Genomic DNA, 25,132 nt, shown 5'->3' on the forward strand with positions numbered 1-25,132 from the left:
ACAGAGTGACTATATTTTTATCCAGACTCACTAATTTTTAATGTTTTTCCACATTTGTTTTATCACTCTTCCTCTCTTTCTCCCTCTCTGTAAAAATATTGTTTTTTGAAACATTCTGAAGGAGTTGCATAATTTATACCCCTTTGCATATTAATAATTTAGTTGTATATTTCCTAAAACTGAGAGTATTGGTCATAATTTCTCTGTAGTCTCCTTTATTTTGGAACAATTACTAATCTTCACTGTCTTTCTGTAATATAATTTATAGATTACAGTATGATTCAGAATTTAGGTTAAAGTGTCTGTATTATAAAATGTTTTAAATGAATTAAATTGTAATATATAAATGTTATTTTAAAATTATAATATAAATATGCATATTATGTTTTATAATTTGTAACATGATTAAAATTAGTAAATGTAAAAAAGCATTATAAATATATGACATATTATATGTAAATACATAATATATAATGTATAAATATTTAAAATGTATGAAATTTAATATATTGCAAATATGTAGTATATGCATGCATATATAATACACTTATATATGTATACTTATATACATTTATATGTTTACTTATATATGTATATTATATATATGCAATATTATGACAATAGATTATAAAAAGTTATAATTAGGAATCATGATGTAATATAAACCAGAATAAATTAAAAGGTAATAAAAGTTTAGTGTTATAAAATACTAATATAAAATTTTATGTAGATTTTATATATTACTATATATGATATATTATTATTACTTATCATATATAATAGCATATTTATATCTGTGTTTTTACAGGATGATGTTGTGAGTTTGCTTTGTTTTCTTTTCATGATTATATTCAGGTTATATATTCTTGGCTAGAATAATGTATAAATGAGGCATCTTTCTCGGTGGTGATTTTGATTGCCTAGTGAATGCAATGTAACACATTATCTCCATTATGTAACTAATTCTTTTTATTTTTCTAGAGAAGTAGTCAGTGGGGAAGACGTTGAAGTCATGCTAATATCTCTCACTTCAGGAAACTTTACTGCTCTAGAGTTAGCATCTATTTTCAAAAAAACTTTAAAATTTGTTTTTAGGCAAACATGACAGTAGAGTATATTTTGACATATTGTACATACATGGAATATAACTTCCCATTCTGTGGTTGTATGTGATGTGGATTTTTTCACATACAAACATAGGAAATATGCCAATTCATTCTCCTCTTTCCTATTCCCCTCCACTCCCTTCCCTTTATTCCCCTCTGTCTAATCCAGTAGCTCAGTGGTAGAGCATTTGACTGCATCTATTGTTTTATTTGTTTTTGTTTTTGTGTTTTGTGATACTAGGGATCCAATCCAGGCTAGTGCACATGCTTTGCAAGCACTCTACCACTGAACTACACCCTGCCCTATTGATATTTTTGGTATTCATACTCTATCTAGCCTTTTCTTTTTGGCAGCAAAAATGTTTTTTTCACTTCCCTCATTTCCTCCACATTCATTAGCTTTTCAGTGAAACCAGAGCTCTCCTTGTTTCCCATCCATTTGCTTGCTCTGTGTAGGCGTGCACTTCTATATGTATCCATTCTTTCATCATTTGTATATCAAACAAATGGACTCACAGGTTTCTGTTTTCTGTGTTTATAATAAATCATGGTCCTTACTTATTTTAATATTCAAATTGTCTCAGGTTTGGTCAGTGGGAGCCCCTTGTTGCTGGCTTCTGTGACCTTTTGACTTTAATTTTTTGGGTCCTTTTTTATTGCTATGAGAAGAAGATAGAAACTTTTCTTGACTCTTTCCACCCTCATCTCAGTAATCAGCCCTTTTCCCAAGGATCTAATGTTCTCTTGAGTGGGGACTGACTTTTGGGTGTGCCACGAAGTTACTGTGCTACGGTTTAGCCAGTGCAGTGGCAGATCTTAGAAATATGCATACGTGCATGCACACCTGTACACACACACAGACATACACACAGACTTGCATATGCATATACACACAATTGCATGAACATATACTCTGGTGGAATGATTGTTAGTTCAAACTTATTCCCTTTCTTGCCCAAAATATTGGTTCCTCAGCTTACTTTTTCCTTCTATTCTATAAGTATATAAATATCCTCTGCTTCATTACCACTGTGGTGTCCAAAGATTAGCAGTGTCACATACTCCATTACTGCTCAAAAGAATATTTATTTTGTTTTTATGGTACTGGGGATTGAACCCAGGCCTTGTATGTTCTAGGCAAGTGCTCTATCCCTGAACAACACCCCAGCCCTCTTTTTAAGATTTTAAAAAAATAATAATAAATGAATAAGCTTTGATGCTATAAATTGATCCTCTTTACAAGAGAAGTTAAAAATAAAGTTAAGCATGAAAATCTTGTCACTTCTTCTTTTTCTCCTTCTGTAAGCTTATTGTTAATTCTTACTGATCAGAGGTAGTTAGTCATGTCAGAATTTGAAGAATAATATGTATTCTATTTTATTATACTATACTATTTTGTTACATTATATTATTCATCTACAAACAAAGACATTTCTGTGAGATTTTTCTGACAGAATTTTCTGAGTTTTTGAATTTTTCATTGTGTTAAACTTCATAGGTGGCTGGGATTGTTGGCAGAGCTGACGTGTTAGCGTGTCTCCTGTTCCTGTTGGCGTTCCTCTCCTACAATAGGTATGTATGGCTCAGCAAGCCCTCCTCTGTGATTACAGTCATGCTGTGTGTGTAGAGGGAGCATCTGCTTGGAGAGAAGGGAGGCTTCAGGGTGGTGCTGTGCTCATGAGCTCCAGGGATAAGAACTCTCTTTTTACCCAATACTGGGCTGTTGTCTCTTCTAGCCCCATGCTGAACCATATCCTATCATTTTTAAAAGAGTACTTTCCCCCCAGTTCTAGAAATCCAAGCTCTTGCTTCTTGATTCCTTTTACTGGTAGTTTCTGCCTGAGAATGGAATTTGGAATCTTAGCTCTGAGCCAAAATATACTGGGCACAGTGTTCTATTCTATTTGCCTATGATTTGCTTAATTTCTCTTTTTCATTTTGATCCTGATTGTTTCTCCTCTTTATCATCCTCACCAAAGTAGCTCAAAGCTTCAAATAACAAGGCTAAGCAGAAAGTAGTGTTTTTCAACATACTTGTACAATTTATAATCCTTTCTTTGAAATACAGACATTCTTTGCTTTGGGAAAACAAAAAGCAATAAAATAATTTTCTGTTCAATTGTGCCTTTATTCCCCAAACTGTGAGATTCTTACTTGATTTGTGACATGTCTACATAGGGCAGGAGTTGAAAAGAGAATGTGGAAAAGGGTCGAGTGCTCAGAGTGTGGCCCAGGAAAGCGGGTGGGTTAGTCATGTCACCTTGCTTGGTGGAGAGAGGCCTGGTTAAGGATTTGTGAACTGTGAACTTTTGATCAGTTCATTGACCTGTGATCTTTCGGAATCCAGTGACTGAGGAACACTGTTCTAACCCAGTGGTTCTTAATTAGGAGTGATTTCTTTTCATTCCCCAGCCACCATTCCCCCAATCCCTCCAGGAACATTTGGCACTATCTGGAGACAGTTTTGCTTGTCACAACCCAAGAAGTGCTTCTGGCACCTAGGGGTAAAGGCCAAGAATGCTGTTAAATAAACATCCTACAATGCACAGGACAGGCCCTGCAGCAAAGAATTATCTGGTTGAAAAATGCCAATGGTGCTGAGACAGAGGAACCCTGTTATAAACCAATTTAGACCTTGGATCAAGAATGAAATGAATGAAGAATGAAATGAATTAGCTTTTTTTTTTTTTTTAAAGGGCGGAGCATTTTTTTAGTATAATATCCATCTCCAGGTTCTGGCTTTGCATTCGCAATCATATGAACAGTATAATGAAATCTTAAAAAGCCCAAATTTAACAATGAATTTTTTCCTGTTTACTCTGGTGTTAGACAGGAATTACTCACTTTAAACTTGTTTCTAGGGCTTTTTGTGTGTGTTAGATACATTTGGGGAAAATGATTGATTAGTCCTGCAGCCTGTCCATATTGGTGTGATAATGAGTAAGTTTTCTAAGATGCAATAGTAAGAAGAAGATGCCACAAGAAGTTTTGGCCTTTACTTCAAAGGAATAGGAGCCCAGGATTGGCAACTGTCAAAGAGAACAATGCTATTTCTTGGGGTCAATTGTATTTTATAAGGTGGAAAGAAAGACTTTTATACCACTACAGAATTTTTGAAAATTTCTATTGGAGATTTAATTAGTAAAAAGAAAATTAAAATGTGAAGAATATTTGTTTTTCCTTTCCAGAGAAAAAAGCTACTATATTTTGATATAATTATCTACTCATTGCTTTGTGTATAGAACACCTAAAAACACTTGACTCATAATAATGTGACGATAAACACTTGACATGTAATAAGTCATTTCTTCAATGCCCCCCGAAATGCTAGACTCCCGTTTCACACATAAGGGGACCAAAGCACAGGGGGTAAAATAACTTGCTCTCTCACTTCTTTGTTAACTGCAGAGCTGTGATTTGAGCCAGAGACCATGGCTCCAGAGCTCATGCAGGTTGTGCAGTAACCTGTATTATTCATCTACACTGTATTCACTCAATGTCTTCTTTTCTCTCTAACTATATCTCTATGATGACATTTTAAATGACTTTTGAATGTTCACTTATGACATACCATATTTTATCATAATTTACATCCATATTTACATACTATTACATGCCATATTTTATCCTAATTTATATGTACCATAATTTAAGTACTCAAATTGAGTACCATTACCTTTTTTTCATCTTAGTAATTTTAATTCCATGATGAATACTCTGGAAGAAATCTTGACTCACTTAATTGCTTAGGATGCAAAGAAATTGACTACCTTTTATCTTTTAAGGTAATATTTCTTAGTGACCCACATTTCTTAATTTAAAAGAACATCCAACTTGTTTTCCAGGAGTCTGGATCAGTGTTGTGCTGGGGAATGTTTCCCTCCCACGGCTTCTCCCTTCTTCTTGCTGCTCAGTTTGTTTCTGGGGACCTGTGCAATGCTGGTGAAAGAGACTGGAATCACCGTGTTTGGAGTGTGCTTGGTTTATGACCTCTTCTCCCTCTCCCACAAGCAAGACGTGACGTAAGTCATTTTAAAGTTCTGACATTAGGCGCTGCCTAGGGAGAGAATAACTAAAAACGATGGTTTCCCACTTCTGTTTAAAAAATATATAAGTATTTTGTCTCACCTTAGACCATAATACAATAAACATGACTTACTTCAAAAGGATAAATGCATTGTATCTGTTTAGCCTCTTCACAGTTTTATAAAGTTCAATAAAGACTATGTAATTTTGGGTGGCCCCAAATTTGGAATTGAAAAGTATCTTGGTTAATTGCAAGTTCAGACTGCTGGGTTGTTTTTGCTGTATCCTATTGAGAAAAGCTTGATTCACACAGGGAAGTTGCAAATGCTAATAGTTTTGACAGCTTGCTTTGAATCTCTGAATTCAAATGAGTATTATCCACCTAAGAGTACTGCTCACTTGGAGCCTGTTTTCTCTCTCCAGTAGTGACAGTACTTAAGAGTTTTAGGAAGTGCCTCTTAAAATTCCATGAAGAGCGAGTTGAAACCATATAGGAATACTTACATATCATTTTCCAGTTAAAGAACAAGCTTACCTAGTAACCCATTTTCATTTAAAAACTTTAAGGCACATTCATTTTATTCAGTGGTTTGTAGATGATAAGAATCACTAAGGCATATTAAAACTTCAAGCACATACCATAATTTTCTTCCTCTATCAAATCTATAATTACTAACTTTACTAACTTTATACATAGACGCTATTTTTCAGTAATCATAAGTCCCTTATTTTCGAACTTTTAAAAATGTGGCTAATTTATTCTTCTGCCTTGTCAAATGAAGAATTAAAAAAAAAAAGTCCTGTTTCTTTGTGCCATTCCCTATCTCTTTATACTTCTTAACATAAATATATGAGCAATGCTATTGAGTGGCAATGGGTTGGGGTGAGTCATTTAATTCTGATCACCTTTCTGCCTGGGAGCGTGGAACTTGGAGATAATTTAAATACAGTTTCACTCTCTGTTAGCTCTCTGCAATCTCAGAGACATATAAAAGGAAGGAACCCAGTGATCACTTTGTCCAAGCTCCCACCAAGAAAACTGGGAGCTGCAGGACCTGTTTGACTTAGGCGAGGATGCCTTTCCTCTACCTTTATAGCTCATGGGAGTAATCTCAGTTGCCTGCACCATGTTTCGGAGAACAACCTACAGATCCCTCTTGCTTCCCACTTCTTGCATCACCTCATCTTTGTCTCCAAACTTCTTCCTGCTTTGCCTCACTGACAACATAGGGCTGTAATAACTGATCACAGATGCACCTTCTCCTGTAGGCCAGTCCAGAGCTGTTTGCATGCCCTCACTAAAGCCCTTATCTCCTCTGGTCTTGGGATTCTTCCACCCTCTGTTGACTGCCTTCCTTTCTCTCTTCCCTCCTGTCATTGTTGAACCAAGCTTTTCTCAAAAAGGATAATTGTTTCTTTTCTTTCTTTAGTAATCTGCCCTCATCATACTAACTTGCTTGAGGTTCCATGGAAGGAGTAACACTGATGACACAGTTTCGATTTGTGTACACAGCACATTTTTTAGGAACTTTTAGTCCTCAAACCCAGCAGCACTATGTAATTGGAGGAATTTATTCTTTCCTTCATGCTTTTGTCCACCCATTCAACCCATAGCTTATTCTGTGCCTGAACGAGAACAAGACAGAGTTTCTTCCCTCAAACAGCATAGAGGCTGCTGGGCGGACAGACATCAAACAATTACACAGGTGATTGATGAAAGGAGGTAGGCAGGATACGGGAGCATTTGACAAGGAGACTTGGCCCTGGGTAGTTTGCGTGCCTTGAGTGCTGACTGGGCACTAGGCTCTGTGCCACACCATTTGTTCTCAGCGACTGTGGTCTTCATTTCACAGAGGAAAAAGCAGGCTCAGAAAGCACCTCCCACAGCTACTCAGTCCAAGTGCAACCAGGATTGGACCCACATCTGATGTGTGGCCCTAGAGCCATGAAATGATCTCTGAGCACCACTGCCCCTGTGGAAAGAGCACAGGACAGGGGTTTAGGAGACTGCAGGATGTCCCTGCTCACGCACCATGAGATTCTTGACACCAGCTCAGAGGTTCTGAGCATTTGGAGGGTCATGAATCTCTTTGAGAATTTCATGAGGTTGTAAGAAGGCACACATGCACTGAGTTGCACAGGTCTTTAGGAGTCTGCCCGCTCTTTACTCTTTATGTGCTCATTTAGAATAAGCATCTTGGTGCTAGGTGGTCTTTCCTTGTGTTATCCAGCAGCAGAAAGAAGGAGTCATAGAAGTAAATATTGGAAGCACTTTCCTTTCAGAAGAGTAATCTATTCCTAAACCTTGGTTTGGACTACATGAATGGAGTAGGATTTCTTTTACTTGACATCACCTTTAGGAGGAAACATTTAAAGGAAAAGTTCAACCCATGAAAGTTAGCTTTTCTTTTCTTTTTTTTTTTTTTTTAACTGAGGATGTAATTTCTAACATGTAGAAAATGACATTCTCTGACCTCAGTTCCTACCCTCTTTCTGCAAAGATAAACATAATTCTGAATTTGGCCCTTTTTATTTCTAGGGCATTATTTCTTATATATACACAGTGAATATCAAGTCATAGTATTTTGAAACTTTTCATGAATGATATCACTTTTGTTTTTCATTTAGCATTAGGCTTTTTAGATACATCAGTGTTGATGTATGTAGCTATATTTCATTCATTTTTACTGCTCTATAATATTTAATTATCATAATTTAGCCATCATTCTAATTTTGTAGTTCAGGATATCCACATTTATACTCTTATAAACTGCTGCAATGAGATTCTTGTACGTGTGTTCTTGTGCAAATACATGAGGCTTTCTCTCTGGCACAACTGTTGAAGTGGAGCTGCTAGGTCAGAAGCATGTTCACTGGGTCACATCCTGAGTCATTGCTTGTGAAATGACTATAGCGGTCATGGAGAATAACCTTTGTTTCATATTCTCGGCATCATTTGCAAGCATCATACTTTTAAATTTTTTTCCATCTGGTGATTACGAATTTTATCTCAGAGGATTCATAATAGAAAATGTAATAAGAGTACATCAGATGGCCCATCTATGAACATTATTTGATAAGATCATCATAATGTCTATTCCTGAATACCACCAAAATCAAATATTATGAGAAGATCATAGTTGGAATGTGAGGGGTAAAGAAGTGTGTGTGTGTGTCTGTGGGTGCCTTGGTGACCACCTACGGGGGACTAAGTTCTGATCTTCTGGAAACCAACATGATAAGCTGTAAAACTGATTAAAAGAAATAATAATGCAATTATGTTTTAAAAATATATATATGGTAGTAACTACCAGAAGCAAAGGGTTCAGAGACTTGGGAATGGTTGCTTCTAGGGAGTAGGATCTGGGGGTTGGAGCAGGGTGCAGGTGTTTTGGTTGCCAGCCTGGTCATTCCGTTTGACTTTTTTTCCCCTCCCTTCTGTGTACAATTAGGAGCAACGGGGTCATCCATCAGCACAGTCTACAGCAGCCTGGGAGCCCCCAGCCCTCCTCACTGGCAGCCCACTCCCACCGGGAGAACGGGAAGCAGCGGTTCCCTCACAAGGGAGCATGGGGTGGCTGCCATTCCTCACTTCCACCAGCACCCAAGAGCAGTGGATTCCCGGTGTCACCGCGAGCTGTGTGGTCCCTGATGAGGTACTGGCCTGGTTTCTTGGCTGTGCATGTTTTCAGTGTCCAGTATCTTATAGTGCCACCTGTGATGCTGGAAAATTAAAGCATTGAGTCAACTTTTTGAGATCCCCTTCTCTCCACATTTCCCTCCTTTTCCTTTCCTTCTCTCCCTTCTTCCTCCCTTCCTTCCTAGCCTATATTAGATTGGATGAGAAAGGAATAGCTAGGGGATGCAGGGTGATAACCTGTGGTCTGTGATTCCTCAGCCATCAGAAGACAGGCACCTGCTTTTTTCTGGGGGAGGAAGGTGCTCTCCCACTACCCCCTCTCTTCCCTGCTCTTTTTGTTTGCCATGAAGTTAGTGCAGCCCAAGTATGGGAGGAAGTCCAGGGGACTCCTCTAGCGTTTTTGAAGATGCAGGAAAATTGAGTATGAAATGTTTATTCTTTTTCTTTCTTTTTTTGAATGTTTTAACTTAGCCATGAAAATTAGCAGTATTTTTCAGCCCAGTTGTGCTCACTAAATTACATTGCTTCACAAATAGCTAAAACCATGGGCAAGTCAGAATTTAGCACACATTTGTTAAAAGATATATAGACATTTCACAGTTTTAAAGGGTTTCTTTGAGCAGTGATTAGTGAATTGCCAGTCCAAACCACAGCTGGTCTGAGGTGCTAATGCAGGGGAATGAAGAGGAGACCTTTACAGGGCGAATACAGAAGCAGAGCAGAGAAATATTTGATGGGTTAAAGTGTGGCAGCATCCTTATTTAGATCATCCAGGGGAAAGTCCCTCGTTAGAGATCAGTTGATGATTTCTGATTGGTTAAGGTAGAGTTTCATGTTGACATTTCCTCTAAGTTGAGCTTTGGTTTGCTTATGTAAAGTCCAGGGTGCTAGAGCAGCCTCAGCTGAATGGCCTCCCAATTATTTGGACATATGGAACTTCTATTCATACTGTTAACACTTTGCTACTTTAGATTCCTATTCTTATTTTTCTGTGTGGTCCATTAAAACTTTATCCTCTCAGGGTCTTTGTTTTTAATAATTCCCATTTTTGGTGATCCCTCCAACCCCCTTCGTTACTAGGGACTAAACCCAGGGCTTTACCCATGCTTGGCAAGCTCTTTACTGTATAGCTACAGCCCTAGTCTGCTTTGCTATTTTTAATTTTTTAACACTCATTGCTTGAGTGTTTGCTTGCTTGCTGGATTCATTAGTGTCTACTGAGTGTCTGACATGAGTCAGGCAGGTTCTAGGCACCAGAAATGTCCTAGCAAATATGGAGAACTAGCTGCTTGCTTTTGTATGTCCTTCCTTCTGGAGAGAAAGACATACAACATTCAACAATGAATGAACAATGTGAATGCTAAGCAGAGCGTGAAGCTGGAGGTGATGAAAATTACTGGTGGGTCTGGGGGAATTTGGTTGGCAGGTCAGGGAAGGCCTCCTGAATGCTGAATGAGGTGAGGAGCCAGCCCTGCAAAGATCTGGGTAGAGAAGTTTTAGCTTGAGAATGATGAGAAAGTGGGATATTGTTGGGGGTGGGCAGGGCCCAGGAAATAAAAGGCCATATTTGTCGTAAAAGCAAGTGTGGGTTGTACTCTGGATGCATTCAGAAGATGTGTTAGTTGTTAGTTGCTGTGACCAAAATACCGGACTAGAACAACTTAAAAGAGGAAAAGTTTATTCTGGTTCCTAGTTTGAAAGCCTTGTTTGGCTGATTCCATTGCCCTGTGCTTGAGGTGAGACAAAACATCATGGCACAAGGGCATGGTGGAAGAAAGCCATTTCAGCTCATGACAGCTAGGAAGCAAACAGAGGGAGAGGGAGACAGAGGAACCAGGACAAGATATAGTCCATGCCACGCCCCCTGTGACCAATTTCTTCTATCTACCTCCACCTGCCTACAGTTACCACCTAGTAGTCCATTCAGATTATTAATCCATCAAGTGAATTAATCCACTGATGAGGTTATAGCCTGTATGATTTAACCGTGGTCTAAAAGCTTAACCTCTAAATCGTGCTATAATGGGGACCATTGCTTTCAAAACACAAACTTTTCCAGGGGCATTTCTAGATCCAAACCATAACAGAAAACATTGGAGGTTTTATTTTAAAAATGTGGAGAGACCTGATTACATTTCTTTTCAAAAGGTTTTCTCTAGAGTCTTTGTGGTGCATGGTGTTTGGAAGGCAAGAGTAAAGAAAGGAAAAGGCTTAGGAGGCTTTATATGGCTGGGCGAGGAAAGAAAGGATCTTGACTGAAGGTGACAGAGAATGAGATAAAAGAATGTGGTGACTTTAGGAGATATTTTGAATATGGGATTAGAACCAAGGCTTCCTGACTCCTACACCTGCGCTTTGCCTCTTGCCACACTCTGAAGTTCACAGTTGAGGACTTAGCTCTGAAGTGGAAGCAGACTCTGCTATCATTCTGCGAGGCGCTGTTCCCCGGTGAACTCTCATGGGTAGAACGATTTTTGCAGTCATCCATGTGTCCACAAATGAGACACCTTGATTTGCTTGGACATTGGTGCTGGTACCTTTAAATTGGGGAGAGTTTGGGTGCTAACACATGGAGTTTAGTGATGTGCTTTTGTAGGTTACTTTTTATTTTTTCAACTCTAAGCACAAGGCTGTTTTGAAAAGGGCAGTGGAGAGCTGTAGACTGCACGGCCAGAAATAGGCCAGACTCTTACCAAGTTAATGTGTTTCTGGGTAAGGACCATTTCTCCTCCTTGAGAATAAAAGTTGTCATAGATTTCCTCTTTGGGAAAGGAAAGTGCCACATATTTAGATATAAGTGTGATTAGTATTAAAAATTTTTTTGAACAGTATGCTTATGCCTTTGTCAGAAAGTGATCAGGTAAATCAAGAAAAAGTTCAAAGATGCAATCCTATTCCACCATCTCTGATTCTGTAGATAGAGCATTTAAATCATAGCTCTATCACTTGATTCTGAACCAGTTATTTTACCTCTGTGAGCCTACATGTAGCACACTATTCTCAGATTGGTTGTCAGGATCAAAAGTAGTGTGTATCACAAGCATGTAAATCTGTTCCTGGTCTACCATGGCCCTCCACTGAGCAGACAACATGGTTTTGTTATTATTAGTTTGGTATTGTGAATACTGTATTATTACTCTCATGTGGGTTTCTGATCCCCAGGATGTATTGTGCAAGTGATGAGCCTTCAGGGAATGAGTTTGTATGGGAGTTTCGTTTTTTGGTTGAACTTCTGCAACTTTGGTTGCATGCATTGGTATGGGCTAACAAAAAATTGGGCTAACCAATATCAGGTGAAGTATTTTTTCTTATTTTTATTTTTTTCAGAAATTATCTAACACAGGAAAAATTCAAACTCAGGGAAATCCTAATGGAAGCTATTTATTTAGTTCCCTGTTTTAATGTGTGATTTAGTAATTGTCCTATAAGTAGAAAGTATAATGAAAAAATCTTTAACTGAGCATATATACTCTGGAATCACATGGCATTTAGTTGATACTACCTTTTACTGAATTATTCTGTGTTAAAAGAGAAATATTTTGTATGTAAACATTCCTCCCCATCCCACCCTGTTCAAAACATCAAATTCATACATGGACACACTTTCCTTTTCACATTAGAAAGCTCAGTGAATTCTGAATGTTATCCTGGGCTGGAGGTGTGGCTCAGTAATAGAGCTCTTGCATAGCTCATATGAGGACCCTGGGTTGCAGCACCAGCACTGCAAAAGCGAATGAATGAATGAATGAATGAATGAATGAATGAATGAATAAATAAATAAATAAAATCTTGTGTTCATATTCTTGATTCATTTAATATGTAAATAACAGTGACCACTATAGGCATTGAAGATGATGCATTCTTGTATGTTTCTTTTTTTCTCTGTGACCCTGCAGGTCTATTATGAGCCATTCATTCAACAATACTTGCTAAGCACCTACTCTTTGTTCCTGCCATTATTTTTGGTGCCAAGAACTATATTTCAGTGCCAAGAAATTAGCAGTGAAATAAACAAAACCCTGCCCCCATAGAACTCCACTGAGTGATGATCATTATATTTTTGCTTCAAAATGGGCTTGTTTTCTTTTACTCTCAAGGAGTGTGTCAGACTATAGTTCTATTTTCACTTTAGTAGGTCTTAAATTTTTTTCTTACAAATAACCTTGTACATAAGGATGCAAATAAAAGAACCAATACAGATTTAAGACTAGAGAAGAGTTTGGCACTATAGTGAAATTGTAAGGTAATTAAATTCAGGGGACTTGGAGAGGCATATAAATATTGTGTGACCTTCACTGATGAAATGAGTAACTGATCTTTTAAGTGTTATTTTAATGCTTTATTTCTGTAGACCTTGCATTGCACACTTTTCCCCCCAAAGTAAGAAATGCTGTACAAATTGAACTCCTGAGATAGGATTCTGAACTTTTATGCCACACACTCATGGTCCTGTGAGGAAGGCAAAAGTGTTTTAGATCATCATTAACAGCCTCACGTTGGCTATGAGTAGCTCAGGGAGCTAGTGAAGTGAGATTTGCAGGTGACAGGAAAGAAAAAAAACCTGTGCTAAAAGCCTGTAATATTGATGAGTAATAACTGGATTCTCTTCCTCTTCCCCCCTGTACACTGTTGCCATTGATTGATTTCAGATGCGCCATTTTTCAATCTCATTCAGCTCCTGCTTTCATAAATGGAATGACTGTATGAAAAGATGCAGAGTCAACTAATGTGTCTACACAGAAAATGCATCCAACATTTAAAAATGGAGTGTATATTTATTTAATAGTTCTCCCATCCCTTACTTTAAAATCTCTTTATGAAAAGTGTAAACCTCAGTGATCAGTTCATGCTAAGAACACGAAGCACCTCATAGATACCAAGCACCTCTTGGACATAGACATTAACCTAGATTCACATTAAAGAGGTTATGCAAATTCTTTAATCCCTATTTTGTTTAAACACCTGGGCCACATTTTGCCATGGAATCAATGTTTTTCATTGGTATAAACCCTTCAGTCATTAGATGGAATTGGGGGAGGTAGGAGCATGGTGTTGTCAGACCCAAGAAAGCAATGACTTTCAGACTGTATTACATAATGATGACCAAACCAACTGGCATAATTAAAGATGTTTATTGCCAAACAACGTTAGAACAGTTTATGACCAAGGTGCTATCATATAAACATAAGATCAAAATGAAATCCTGTTCTGATCTTTGCCCCATATAGACCCCAAGCTTTTTCATAATTTGTTGACAATAGCTTTTGCAAAGAATTAATATGTACCCTTAATGTGTACCTGGGTTGCAGGTGTGCTCAGGGAATGTTAAGGCACTGGAGGAGGGAAGTGAGTGGTTATTGCAGACAATTGTCCTTTTATGGAGAAGGAAATATTTTACTGGAAAGGATGAGCAAATGGTGATGTCTGCTAAAGGACTAATAGAAATGCTGAGAAATTTATTTTGAAAAATACATACAGCACTTAGTTTTAAAAATAAACTGAGTGTATCAGTTAGTGTTACAAGGCTTCTTAATTGGTAACTGAATTTTTTGGGATAGTGTCATTAGTATGTGTTTTATGTTTTTTGGTCGGTTGACATAGACAAGCTGGTTTCCCAAGTTCCTTTAGTCATTTTTTTTTTTTCTCTCAAATATGCAACTTAGCAGAAAAGCATTTTCTTTGGTGGAGAAAGAATGTGAAGATAAGTTTTTTGTTTGTTTTATTCTGACTATTAGTTGAGAGTGATACTGTTCCTTCTGAACCAGACCCAGAGTGTGTGCTAAGGCCAGAATTACCTTGCCGAGTTCATCCAAAAGTTTATTGAATTCTGATTTGATTCTTGAACTGAGCTTAGTAGAAGAGCAGATCATTTCAATAAAGTATTTCTTGGCTTCATTCAGAAGTTAGCACTAAAAGCTTCTTCCAAATAAATCACATGCTACGAAGGCAAAATTCCTTTTAATTTATGAATAGCAGTCAGTGGAGTTTCTAACTGCTGACAGTTACTGGTTCCTGGTTCATTCTGCTTAATCTCGATTGGGTACTGATTCTTGGCAATCTTGACTCCCCTGTGAATTTCAGTCAGTGGATGCTCCCGTGTTTTCCTTCCTCAGTGTAGAGCAATCAAGCTTAGGCATCTGCCTCCAACAGGATGCACAGGGACATATGTTGAAAGAGAAAGCTATTAGAATGTAGGCATTTCTGGTTGGCATGAAATTCCCTCAGTGTCACAGTAGACTCTTGGAACAGGATCTCAAGTCTCCTGCTTTTCTATCACCTCAACAGACACCATCTGGAGTCCTCAACTTCTGGTCTGTGCTGCTTGGAGGATGACAGCTGTGAATTCAAGGCCACCAACCAGCTCTCCTTTCTTTTGCAGAACAGTCAGAGCCCTTAGGGTATTGTTGGGAGTTTGCTGCATTTCTTTGCTCTTTTGGTTAATGCCACTACCACCCACTTTAATTTTTTTTTCTCTCCTCCTCTTTTTCAAGGTAACCTGCTGAGAATGTGGAGTGATTGCTGTAAAAGTAGCATGAGTTCATCTTGTAAACATTCAGGGAATATATAAATAATTCCTTCAGGAGGATGTTACTCTATGCTGGGTAATAGATCACTGTGGTTTCAGATAATTTGGTGGGATTTCCAGTTTGTTGTCCTGAAAATTGGCACACGTTTTAATCAAGATTTGCGGATTGTAGATTCAATGTGGCAGATTTTAATAATATACACAGCTTGAGAGAAACATTTAAAAAAATCCAAGAAGAGTTTGGAGGGACATTTTCTTTAGCAGAAGGAAAACAGAATTGTAGAAGTGCAAATGATTTGAAAATTCTCTTACAGTTCCAAAGCTTGCATTCTGATCATGATTTACATCAACACTGATCAACACTGCAAGTACCCCGGTTGCTCGTACCAATGGCCAGAATCATGTAACAAGTGTTACACACACCTTACAATATTAATTCTTACAAAAATCTTTGAGATAGGCAGCTTATATAGTAGTAAATAACATGGATTTCTACCAGAGTTCTGGGGTTCTGATTATGTGCCACTGCTTACCAGGTGTATGAGCATTGCAAATTGTTTCACCCTCTATCCTGCCTTCTTCCTATGTAAAACAGTAATACTAGTACCTACCCCATGGGGTTATGGTGACAAACAAATGAGTTAATGCAAATGAGTTAATATGTGAAAAGAACTTATAATAGCTTTAAATTGTGAGTTTTCATAAATTTTGAGATTTAACCCCTTTCCCCCATGTTTATTTTATGCAGAAGACACTGTGGAAGAATTATTTAGAAATTGTTTTCCTTCATAACCCCTCCCCCTGTTTTTGCTGTATTTATGATGGAGAGTTGTATAGCCTCCATTAGACTTGTTTATAGGGTTTGGTTAATTTCCTTTTATGAGTTTACAATATTTTAGAGGAAAATAGATTATAAATGGAAAGCATTCCTTTGGCAATGATGGAAAGTCCATCAAAGTGTGGCAAGGTAATAGAGTGCCTGTGATCAGTATCCTGAACTGATGAATGCCATCCTCATTATTAGTTGTCCCCAAATTCATAGCTATTCTTTGCTTCTGAGACTGTTGACTTCTTTTTAATGAAATTTTTTTTATGTATTTTGAATGACTATCATATAAAGCATCACTTTATAAATAACTCATTAGTTTGAAACAATAAAGTAATGAAGACTTATTTTAGTAGCATTTCAGACAGATAATCTTATAACCATATAGAAAGATATATTTCATGTTACAGATTAATGCATTTTTAATGCTATTTATAGTATTCAAACCATAGTCTTTATTACTTCATAAGCTAGAAATGCTATTGATTTTGAAATCACCCTAAGCTACTGTTCCCATGAGGGGTCCAGCATTCAAGATTTGCCCTTCAATGACTTAACCTATACAATATTGGTCAAATGTTTAAAGGAAACATAAGTATGGATTTTCAGGGGATGAAGGCAATTAACATATCATAATTGGCAAAAATAAAATAAATAAAACCCACTAACCTCAGACAACTCAGAATGACATGGAGGGAAGGAGTTGTTCGTGTTTTATGCTAAGAGCTGCACATGCCCTGAGTAGGTAATGAATAACTGTTGTATTTCAGTGTTTGAGTGCTAGAGTGTTTTGTTCCTGACAGTCAAATTTTCATACTTTGCATTTGGCTCTGTTAAGTGATTTTTCTTTGTGACTGTGAAAGGAATGTGACTTTGTAAAAGGAATAATGATCCCTACTGCAATTATGATGAAAAAAGCTTTGATTAAAAAAAGCAGTCTCTTTAATTATAAAACAGTAGTTTGGGTTGTCATGCAAAGTTGAGGAGAAGTAGTACATTTTTCCCTTCTTTACAGCTGCAAAGGACAGGTAAACCTTTCAGATATGTGGAGATTGGCAGCCAATCTCCAGCATTTAGAAGCAGACAATAGCAGTGTGATTATGGTTGAAGACTAAGAGAACAGAATGTTCTTAAACTCTCATTATTGCTCATTATTGCTCCTCCCTTGTTGTTTATGAAGAACTCGAATAATGCAGCATTGCTGATTAGTTTTTGTTTTTCTTTTTTGTTTGCTTGTTTTTGGAAGAGAATAGCTTTTTCCTGGCTTGCCCTGGAGATAAAGAAAGGAGAAAACAGAATGGAGAGGAGCCCAGCTGATGGAAAACTGGGTTTTACTTGGCTTCTAAGTTGTAGTTCTTGGACCAGTTATTTACCTCCCTGGATCTTGGTTTTTCTTATCTGTGAAATAATACAGGGGAGACAAGGGAGGGTGGTTTCATGTCACTTGATACTTTGTCTATGATCTTTTTTTTCAAACGTGCATGAAACTGCTCTGTCATGTTTCCTCTTCTTGTTTAATTGCCATAATCCATTGGCATTCGTGCAGTTGGAAGTTGTGTGGGAGTTGGAGGTTTGAGGTTGACTCTAAAATGAGATATTGTAATGACAGGTTCTCATGAGACACTAAGCAGACTGTGGAGGACATTTTGCTAGTATGTCATTTTTCCCTTTTCCTTTTCCATCCTGGATTCTTGACTGCCTAAGTGCTTGGAACTTAGGTCAAATTATATTGATGGAAAATGTCAATATTTATTAAGATTAAATGCATGTTGTTTTCAGCCAGATTATACCAGAGGTTGTCAAAAGTGTACATTTACAAACTGACTCTTGTTGATTCTTAAAAGGAAGTTCATTGATACATTTAATTAACATTTATTAAACAGTTATGATATACAAATTTTTTAAGGATCATTTATTCCTAAGCCCAGAAATTTATAAATAAAACTTGGTTAAGCAATTTGGGTTATTTATTGGTAGGACATACCGACATCTCTATCACCCACAGGTGTATAATGAGGCCGGTTTCTGGTCTCAGAACTAGCTAAGTTGACACATTTACTTTTTTTTTTTTTTTTTGGTCTCTTAAGGGCTTCATAGTCTTCATAATCTCTCTTCTGCTTTTGAAAAAAATTGAAATTTATATTGTTTTCCTTTTCTCCTCTTTTAAAAGATGGGGTTAATTTGACAAGTGCAGAACTGTCTCAACTCTAGCTTCATACAGCCACTGAGTTCAGTTCTCTGTAAGAGGTGAACTAGAGTTGCTGTGTCCTCACTCCAAATTCTCAATAAGAGATTCTTATTGGCCCAGCATGGATTAGCTTACATCTGAAGGGTAGGGGAATCATACAAATAAAAGGATAATTTCTCTGGCAAATGCAATGAGAGAATTATGGGATATACAGGAGATGTTATTTTAGCCAACCTGGTAACTTTGGCTCAGACTGAGCCTTCATAGATGAAAGAGGTAGAACCATCTGCAGGCAGAGAACCCAGCAGGAGCAAAGACACAGAAGTATGTGATAGCAGAGCTTGAGTGTGCACACATGTGTGCATGTATGTGAGTGTATGCAACTACAGCAGCTCAGGACATGAGTGGTGGGAGATGAGACTGGGGAAGCCAGCAGGAGTCCTGTGGTAGAGGAGGCTGGGAGTCATGCCAAGGGACTTTGATCCTATAGAGGAAGGGCAACAGTGCAGTGGCATGCTTATCTGATTTAGATTCCTCTGTGGGAAAGTCTGCTCACAAGGCCAGATGGAGCATATTATTTAAGTGTGATAATTAGAAAATTCAAACCATTTGGTACTGTTTTGTTTTTGAGAGTGACATAATGGGAGTTCTGAGATTTTTACCATAATTGAATCCTGCATATTTGTGAAAGCTCAGTATTTTCTGTTCAGATGGTCTTTTATATAGATGTTTCTTTTTTTAATATTTACTTTTTGTAGTTGGACACAATATCTTTATTTTATTTATTTTTATGTGGTGCTGAGGATTGAACCCAGGGCCTTGCACATGCTAGGTGAGTGCTCTACCACTGAGCCACAACCGTAGCCCAGAGCCACAACCCAAGCCCTATAGACTTTTCTTTATCCCTTTTTATAGTTTCATAATTTTGTAGTTTTCATATTTAAGAAATATGACAGGAGATGTTATTTTAGCCAACCTGGTAACTCCTGTTGAGGGTCCTTTAACAGGACCCTCAAGCGTGTGTTTTCTTAGCCCTCTACATGGAGAAACCATGTCATTTATCCACATCTGCTAATTGATTTAAGCTTTCTCAATTTACAATTGTCTTCCAGGAAAAAAGAAATAGAAAATAATTGCAACCTCACAGGATTGCTAATACCTTCCTATTATTCATTCAGTATGCTAAGTTTATAATTTTGATTTCCAGTTTCTGATTAAAATAATCATTTCTTCTTGTGTGTATTGTGTCCAAGCAGCTGTTATGTTTTGTACTGGAACAGATTACTTTTCTACATGGCAAAGAAAATGAGCAGATGCAAAGTAAATGTCTTTTTCTGGCTTGATCGATTGGAAGCTCTGTAACCTAATATTGACTACATTTTCCTAAGTGGTGCAGTAAGTGTGGCTCAACATCAGAAAACAGCTATGAACTTTCAGGAATTGACTTTGGCCAACATAAATTCTGACCAAGTCTGTATCTCACATTCTGAGTCCTAGAATATAAATAGTAATAAACAGTTTAATGTTCACACAAGGAAAATAGTTATGTTGATTCAAAGCACCCTAGGATGCAATTTTCTCCAAAAGTGATTGTACAGTTTCCCTCCTTGTTTACCTTTAATGACAGTGAAGTGGTAGTGTGCTCAGTGGTTGGGTACCTGGATCCTGGGAGTCACACAGAGGGGCTTTAGGTCTGAGATTTTTTTTTTTTTTAATTTTTTTTTAAACATTTTTTTTTAAAGAGAGAGAGAGAGAGAGAGAGAGAGAGAGAGAGAGAGAGAGAGAGAGAGAGAGAGAGAGAATTTTTAATATTTATTTTTTAGTTCTTGACGGACACAACATCTTTGTTGGTATGTGGTGCTGAGGATCGAACCCGGGCCGCACGCATGCCAGGCGAGCGCGCTACCGCTTGAGCCACATCCCCGGCCCCTAGGTCTGAGATTTTTTACTTAGTAGCAGTAAAAATTTGAATTGACTGATTCCCAGATCACTAAAATAACTAATAATTATTATAAATGACATGAATCAGGTAAAGTAACACAATTGGCACTTATTATTGCACACTTATCTGGAGATGTCTAGTCATTCTGCAGTTGAGCCACCGGTTTAATATATCTGTGTTGCTACTTTTGCATGTCTTGAAAGTTTAGGGTTTGTTATCATTGTCTGTCTCCCATTGAGAGATGAAAGGGAGCCAGTATGGAATGTCAGGAGGCAAGTATGAATCAGCTCTTTCACTGTCACCATGTCCTTGGGAAGTAGGTCTTCCACCCCATTTACACACTTGAAAGATAGAGCTCAGAAAGTTGCATAATTTGTATAGATTAGAACCCACATTCATCTGATGCACTGGACAGAACTCCCAGGATATGGAGGTCAAGCCTTTTACAGTATTTTTCAGGAAGGATTTATGAGCAACTTCTAGAAAGGCCTGTTGTGGGGAAAGCAGAAATATCCTATCTGTTCCCTGTGTCACTGACTGACTCTTTTGGGGTCCAAGTGGCTTTTACCCACTGGGTGCTGTTATGGTTTGGAAGCGAGGTGCCCCCCAAAAGCTCACTTATGAGACAGTGCAGGAAGGTTCAGAGGAGAAGTGATTAGGTTGAAAGAGTCTTAACCCAATCAGTGAATTAATATCTGATGGGGTATATATTTTGTATCTGGAGAGTGGAGTCTCTCTCTGTTTCCTGATCACCGTGATGTGAGCTGCTTCCCTCTGCCACCCTCTCCTGCCATGATGTTTAGCCTCATGTTGAACCCTGAGGAATGGAGCCAGCCTTCTATGTACTAAGATCCCTGAAACAGCCCTCAAATAAACTTTTCCTTCCCTACAATTGTTCTGGTCAGGTCCTTTTAGTCACAGCAGCGAAAAAAACTGACTAAAACAGGTGCTGGCGCTCTGCTTGGCTGTCAGACTTGTAATCCTCCTGCTGCAGGTGAGTGGGCTTCTCTGTTCGGTGTACCTGGCTCAGCACTTTTTTTTTTTTTTTGCTATTGTTTTATTTTTATTGTTGGTTGTTCAAAACATTACATATTTCTTGATATATCATATTTCACACTTTGATTCAAGTGGGTTATGAACTCCCATTTTTACCCCGTATACAGCTTGCAGAATCACATCAGTTACACTTCCATTGATTTACATATTGCCATCCTAGTGTCTGTTGTATTCTGCTGCCTTTCCTATCCTCTACTATCCCCCCTCCCCTCCCCTCCCCTCCCCTCTTCTCTCTCTACCCCCTCTACTGTAATTCATTTCTTCCCCTTGTATTATTTTTCCCTTTCCCCTCACTTCCTATTGTATGTAATTTTGTATAACCCTGAGGGTCTCCTTCCATTTCCATGCAATTTCCCTTCTCTCTCCCTTTTCCTCCCACCTCTCACCCCTGTTTAATGTTAATCTTCTTCTCATGCTCTTCATCCCTACTCTGTTCTTAGTTACTCTCCTTATATCAAAGAAGACATTTGGCATTTGTTTTTTAGGGATTGGCTGGCTTCACTTAGCATAATCCTCTCTAATGCCATCCATTTCCCTCCAAATTCTATGATTTTGTCATTTTTTTAATGCAGAATAATACTCCATTGTGTATAAATGTCACATTTTTTTTATCCATTCATCTATTGAAGGGCATCTAGGTTGGTTCCACAGTCTTGCTATTGTGAATTGTGCTGCTATGAACATCGATGTAGCAGTGTCCCTGTGGCATGCTCTTTTTAGGTCTTTAGGGAATAGACCGAGAAGGGGAATAGCTGGGTCAAATGGTGGTTCCATTCCCAGCTTTCCAAGAAATCTCCATACTGCTTTCCAAATTGGCTGCACCAATTTGCAGTCCCACCAATAATGAACAAGTGTACCCTTTTCCCCACATCCTCGTCATCACTTGTTGTTGTTTGACTTCATAATGGCTACCAATCTTACAGGAGTGAGATGGTATCTTAGGGTGGTTTTGATTTGCATTTCTCTGACTGCTAGCGATAGTGAGCATTTTTTCATAAGTAAGACATTCTTTACCTTAAGGTGAAAGGGATGTGTCACATTTCATCTGTAGGGTGTTGTTAAATACGGTTCTTAGAAAGCTCTGTAAAGCAGCAGTGCAGTAGCTATTCAATGATGTGGATACAGTCCTGGGCCTCTGAATGGTACCTACTGGGTTTCATGTTGGAAGGTTGTGCTGCTTTGCTGTGAAACTTTCTATGTGTGACATTTCTGAGTGATTGTGTGGTTGTATGTGTGTGTGTGTGTGTGTGTGTGTGTGTGTGTGTGTGTGTTACTTTATGGTTCAAAGTTAATGCATATTTCTAAAAGCCAAAGCAGTTTTTTCTTTGGTATACTAGCATGTCATTAGTTTTTTATTTTTGTTTTTTTAAGAGAAAGCAATCATACTCAGGAAATGATTGCTTTTCTGTTTTTATTGATTTCCTTTGGCCTAAGAAATTAAAAATATTGAGGAAGAATATGAAAAATAAATCCATGTTCCCTTTTAGTCAGATATTTTTTTGCTTTCCTTGAGGAATGAAGCAGAACTGGTACAGCTAGAGGCCTGTCTACCTAGAGATTGCTGCTGGTCTCTTTCCCTTGGTGTCTCCTGGGAGTAGTCCTGTCCTGGGGTTTCCAGAGGGAGGCTGCTCTCTGACACTATATTTATCCCACATAAACTGTGCTTCCCCCTCTGGTTAATCTGGTCACATGATTGATTTCCACCTGGGAAATGAATTAGAATATCTACATGGCAGGAAGAAAAGATAACCAGGGTAATCTTGAGGTTTCTTCTTGTCTTGACCTCCTTAACCCACTATAGGCTGAAACAGAGCTGCGGGGTCTCTTTGAATCTGGGATAACACAGAGAAATCTAGTCTGGGAAAACTCTAAATTGTATGAGTATCAGAGATTTGTCTTTTTTTCTCTTGCTTTCTTGTCACCTGCTGCCCAGTGGGCGCTCAGCCAGGGAGAGGTGGATATGTCTCTGCTGACCTCCTGGTCCTGCATCCATCTGAGCCAAAAGTGACTCTTAGCTATGCTCACCTCACCTTGGGAGGGTTGTTTTTTGTTTTTTTTTTTTTGCCCTAAGTTACAAGTGTAGTCAACTTTCTTCCATGTCCACTGACTTTTATGCTAGTTTTATAAAATCTCATTACCTCAGTGAGTGTATTTTCATAAGTATTCATTAAACATCTACTAGAAGATGAGGTAATAGTTCTCTTATTGGATATAATAATGAATTCCATTAAGTGACCCCCAGAATATATTGAGCATAATTTGTAATAATAGCTAAAATTGACTATTTACTATTTTTGCATGCTGTTTTAAACATTTTACATACATTAATTTACTTATTCTTATAACAGCTCCAAGTGTTGGGCACCATTATTATCCAGATTTTACAGATTCAGTAATGGAAACACAGGGGGACACTTGCCCTGCAAAAATTCAGCTAATAATGGAGAATGGGAAATCACATCTCTTGTAGCCCAAATCCTGAGTCTTTGCTTTTAAAATCAATTCACTGTAGGAGAAGGCTGAGTTTGATGGGAAATCTCAGACCTTCAGTAAATGACTAAGTTGTCAGTTAAGGATAGCACCTTTCTGAAGAACACGGAGGGGTTAGATGCCTTCAGAGGGTTCAGCTTTCTGAGCAGGTGTTACTCTTTTCTTCTGTCATAAGTTTTATCTCTGCCTGACCAATCCAGGTCAGTTTGGTTCTTGAGGTGAATGAGATCACAGTTGGTATGTGATTGGTTGTTTAAAACTATTAGACATTTTTAACCTGCAAGAGGCTAATGTTTATGACAGAAGCCAAATACTGTCATGAAGCACAGTTCACAGAACAGATCCACCAGATTATGTTCTGACTATGTTTACACAGAGTTGGAACAGCCCCAGAGGTCCCAGGCAATCCTCTTAATCACAGTACAGTTTAAAGTGGCAAGAAATATCTTGAGGCAGAAGGATTCATGCCTCCAAGAAATATCTACCATGATGACTTCTGTTCTAAAACACAAAAAAAGAAAATAAGAAGTCCAAAATATTAGTCACTGAAACTAGGGTAAAAGGGAGTGATATTGTGAAAAAAAAAAAAAAAAAAGTTTTGTGAACAATTGCTTGTGGCAGACCAGTATTAAGCACATGGGAAATGTGGTACATTCTGAAAGCATTTTGTTCAAATATATAATCTGTTTGGTTTGTAAAGCTGTCAAAATAACTTATTTATACAGGTCACCCATCTGCTTACCATGGCAGCCCAAAGGAAGGGTATGTCCAACGTTAGGAAATGCAGAAGGAAGCATGGACTGGTGTCCTGGGAAGGGGACAGAGGTTCATCCACATGAGAAATTATTGCATTTCTTATATCCCACTTGAAAAAATTGGAGCATGCCAGTCCTTCCTCAGGTTGGTAAAGGCATGCAATGCCTTACTAAAGAGGCAAATTCAGAAAAGTGTCTCAGAAGAAATAAATCCTCCCTGTGGATGTCAGACTTGTATTTTCCTGATGTTTAAGAGACACATCAAAACAAGAGAGAAAAAAGGCAACATTTCATTAGGGAAAGAAGGGGTCATAGTTTAAATATATACCTTTTGTCTGCTCAGTGAAAAAGCCAAGGCCCCAACATACATTTTAGGGCACATTCTGTACCTGGGCAAAGGAAAAAAGAACAGAAGACCATTGTATTATGAAAGGTACAGACACACAAGCAGTACTATCAGAAGCAAGTTATTTTTCCCAGTGAGGTGTTGGATGCTGGTCTTTAAAGAACAGTAAGTAAACAGTTTAAAGTGCATTAATGTGCCATGGAAACTGCCATTTAAAAAAATGGCCTTGAG

The 25,132-nt window shown here is 38.0% G+C and overlaps 1 protein-coding gene across 5 annotated transcripts in view; it reads left to right on the forward strand.

Moving 5' to 3' along the window:
* Tmtc1 (transmembrane O-mannosyltransferase targeting cadherins 1) overlaps positions 1 to 25,132 on the forward strand; it is a 254,647-nt gene that overhangs the window by 25,435 nt on the left and 204,080 nt on the right. For all 5 annotated transcript variants that reach the window (XM_040280843.2, XM_021719896.3, XM_040280846.2 and 2 more), the window contains exons 3-5: positions 2,605 to 2,678; positions 4,952 to 5,128; positions 8,585 to 8,788. In XM_040280843.2, the coding sequence (XP_040136777.2) occupies positions 2,605 to 2,678; positions 4,952 to 5,128; positions 8,585 to 8,788 (455 nt within the window). The remainder of the gene's footprint in view (positions 1 to 2,604; positions 2,679 to 4,951; positions 5,129 to 8,584; positions 8,789 to 25,132) is intronic.

Source organism: Ictidomys tridecemlineatus, chromosome 6 (genome assembly GCF_052094955.1).
Source record: "Ictidomys tridecemlineatus isolate mIctTri1 chromosome 6, mIctTri1.hap1, whole genome shotgun sequence".
In the NCBI taxonomy this organism is placed as follows: domain Eukaryota; kingdom Metazoa; phylum Chordata; class Mammalia; order Rodentia; family Sciuridae; genus Ictidomys; species Ictidomys tridecemlineatus.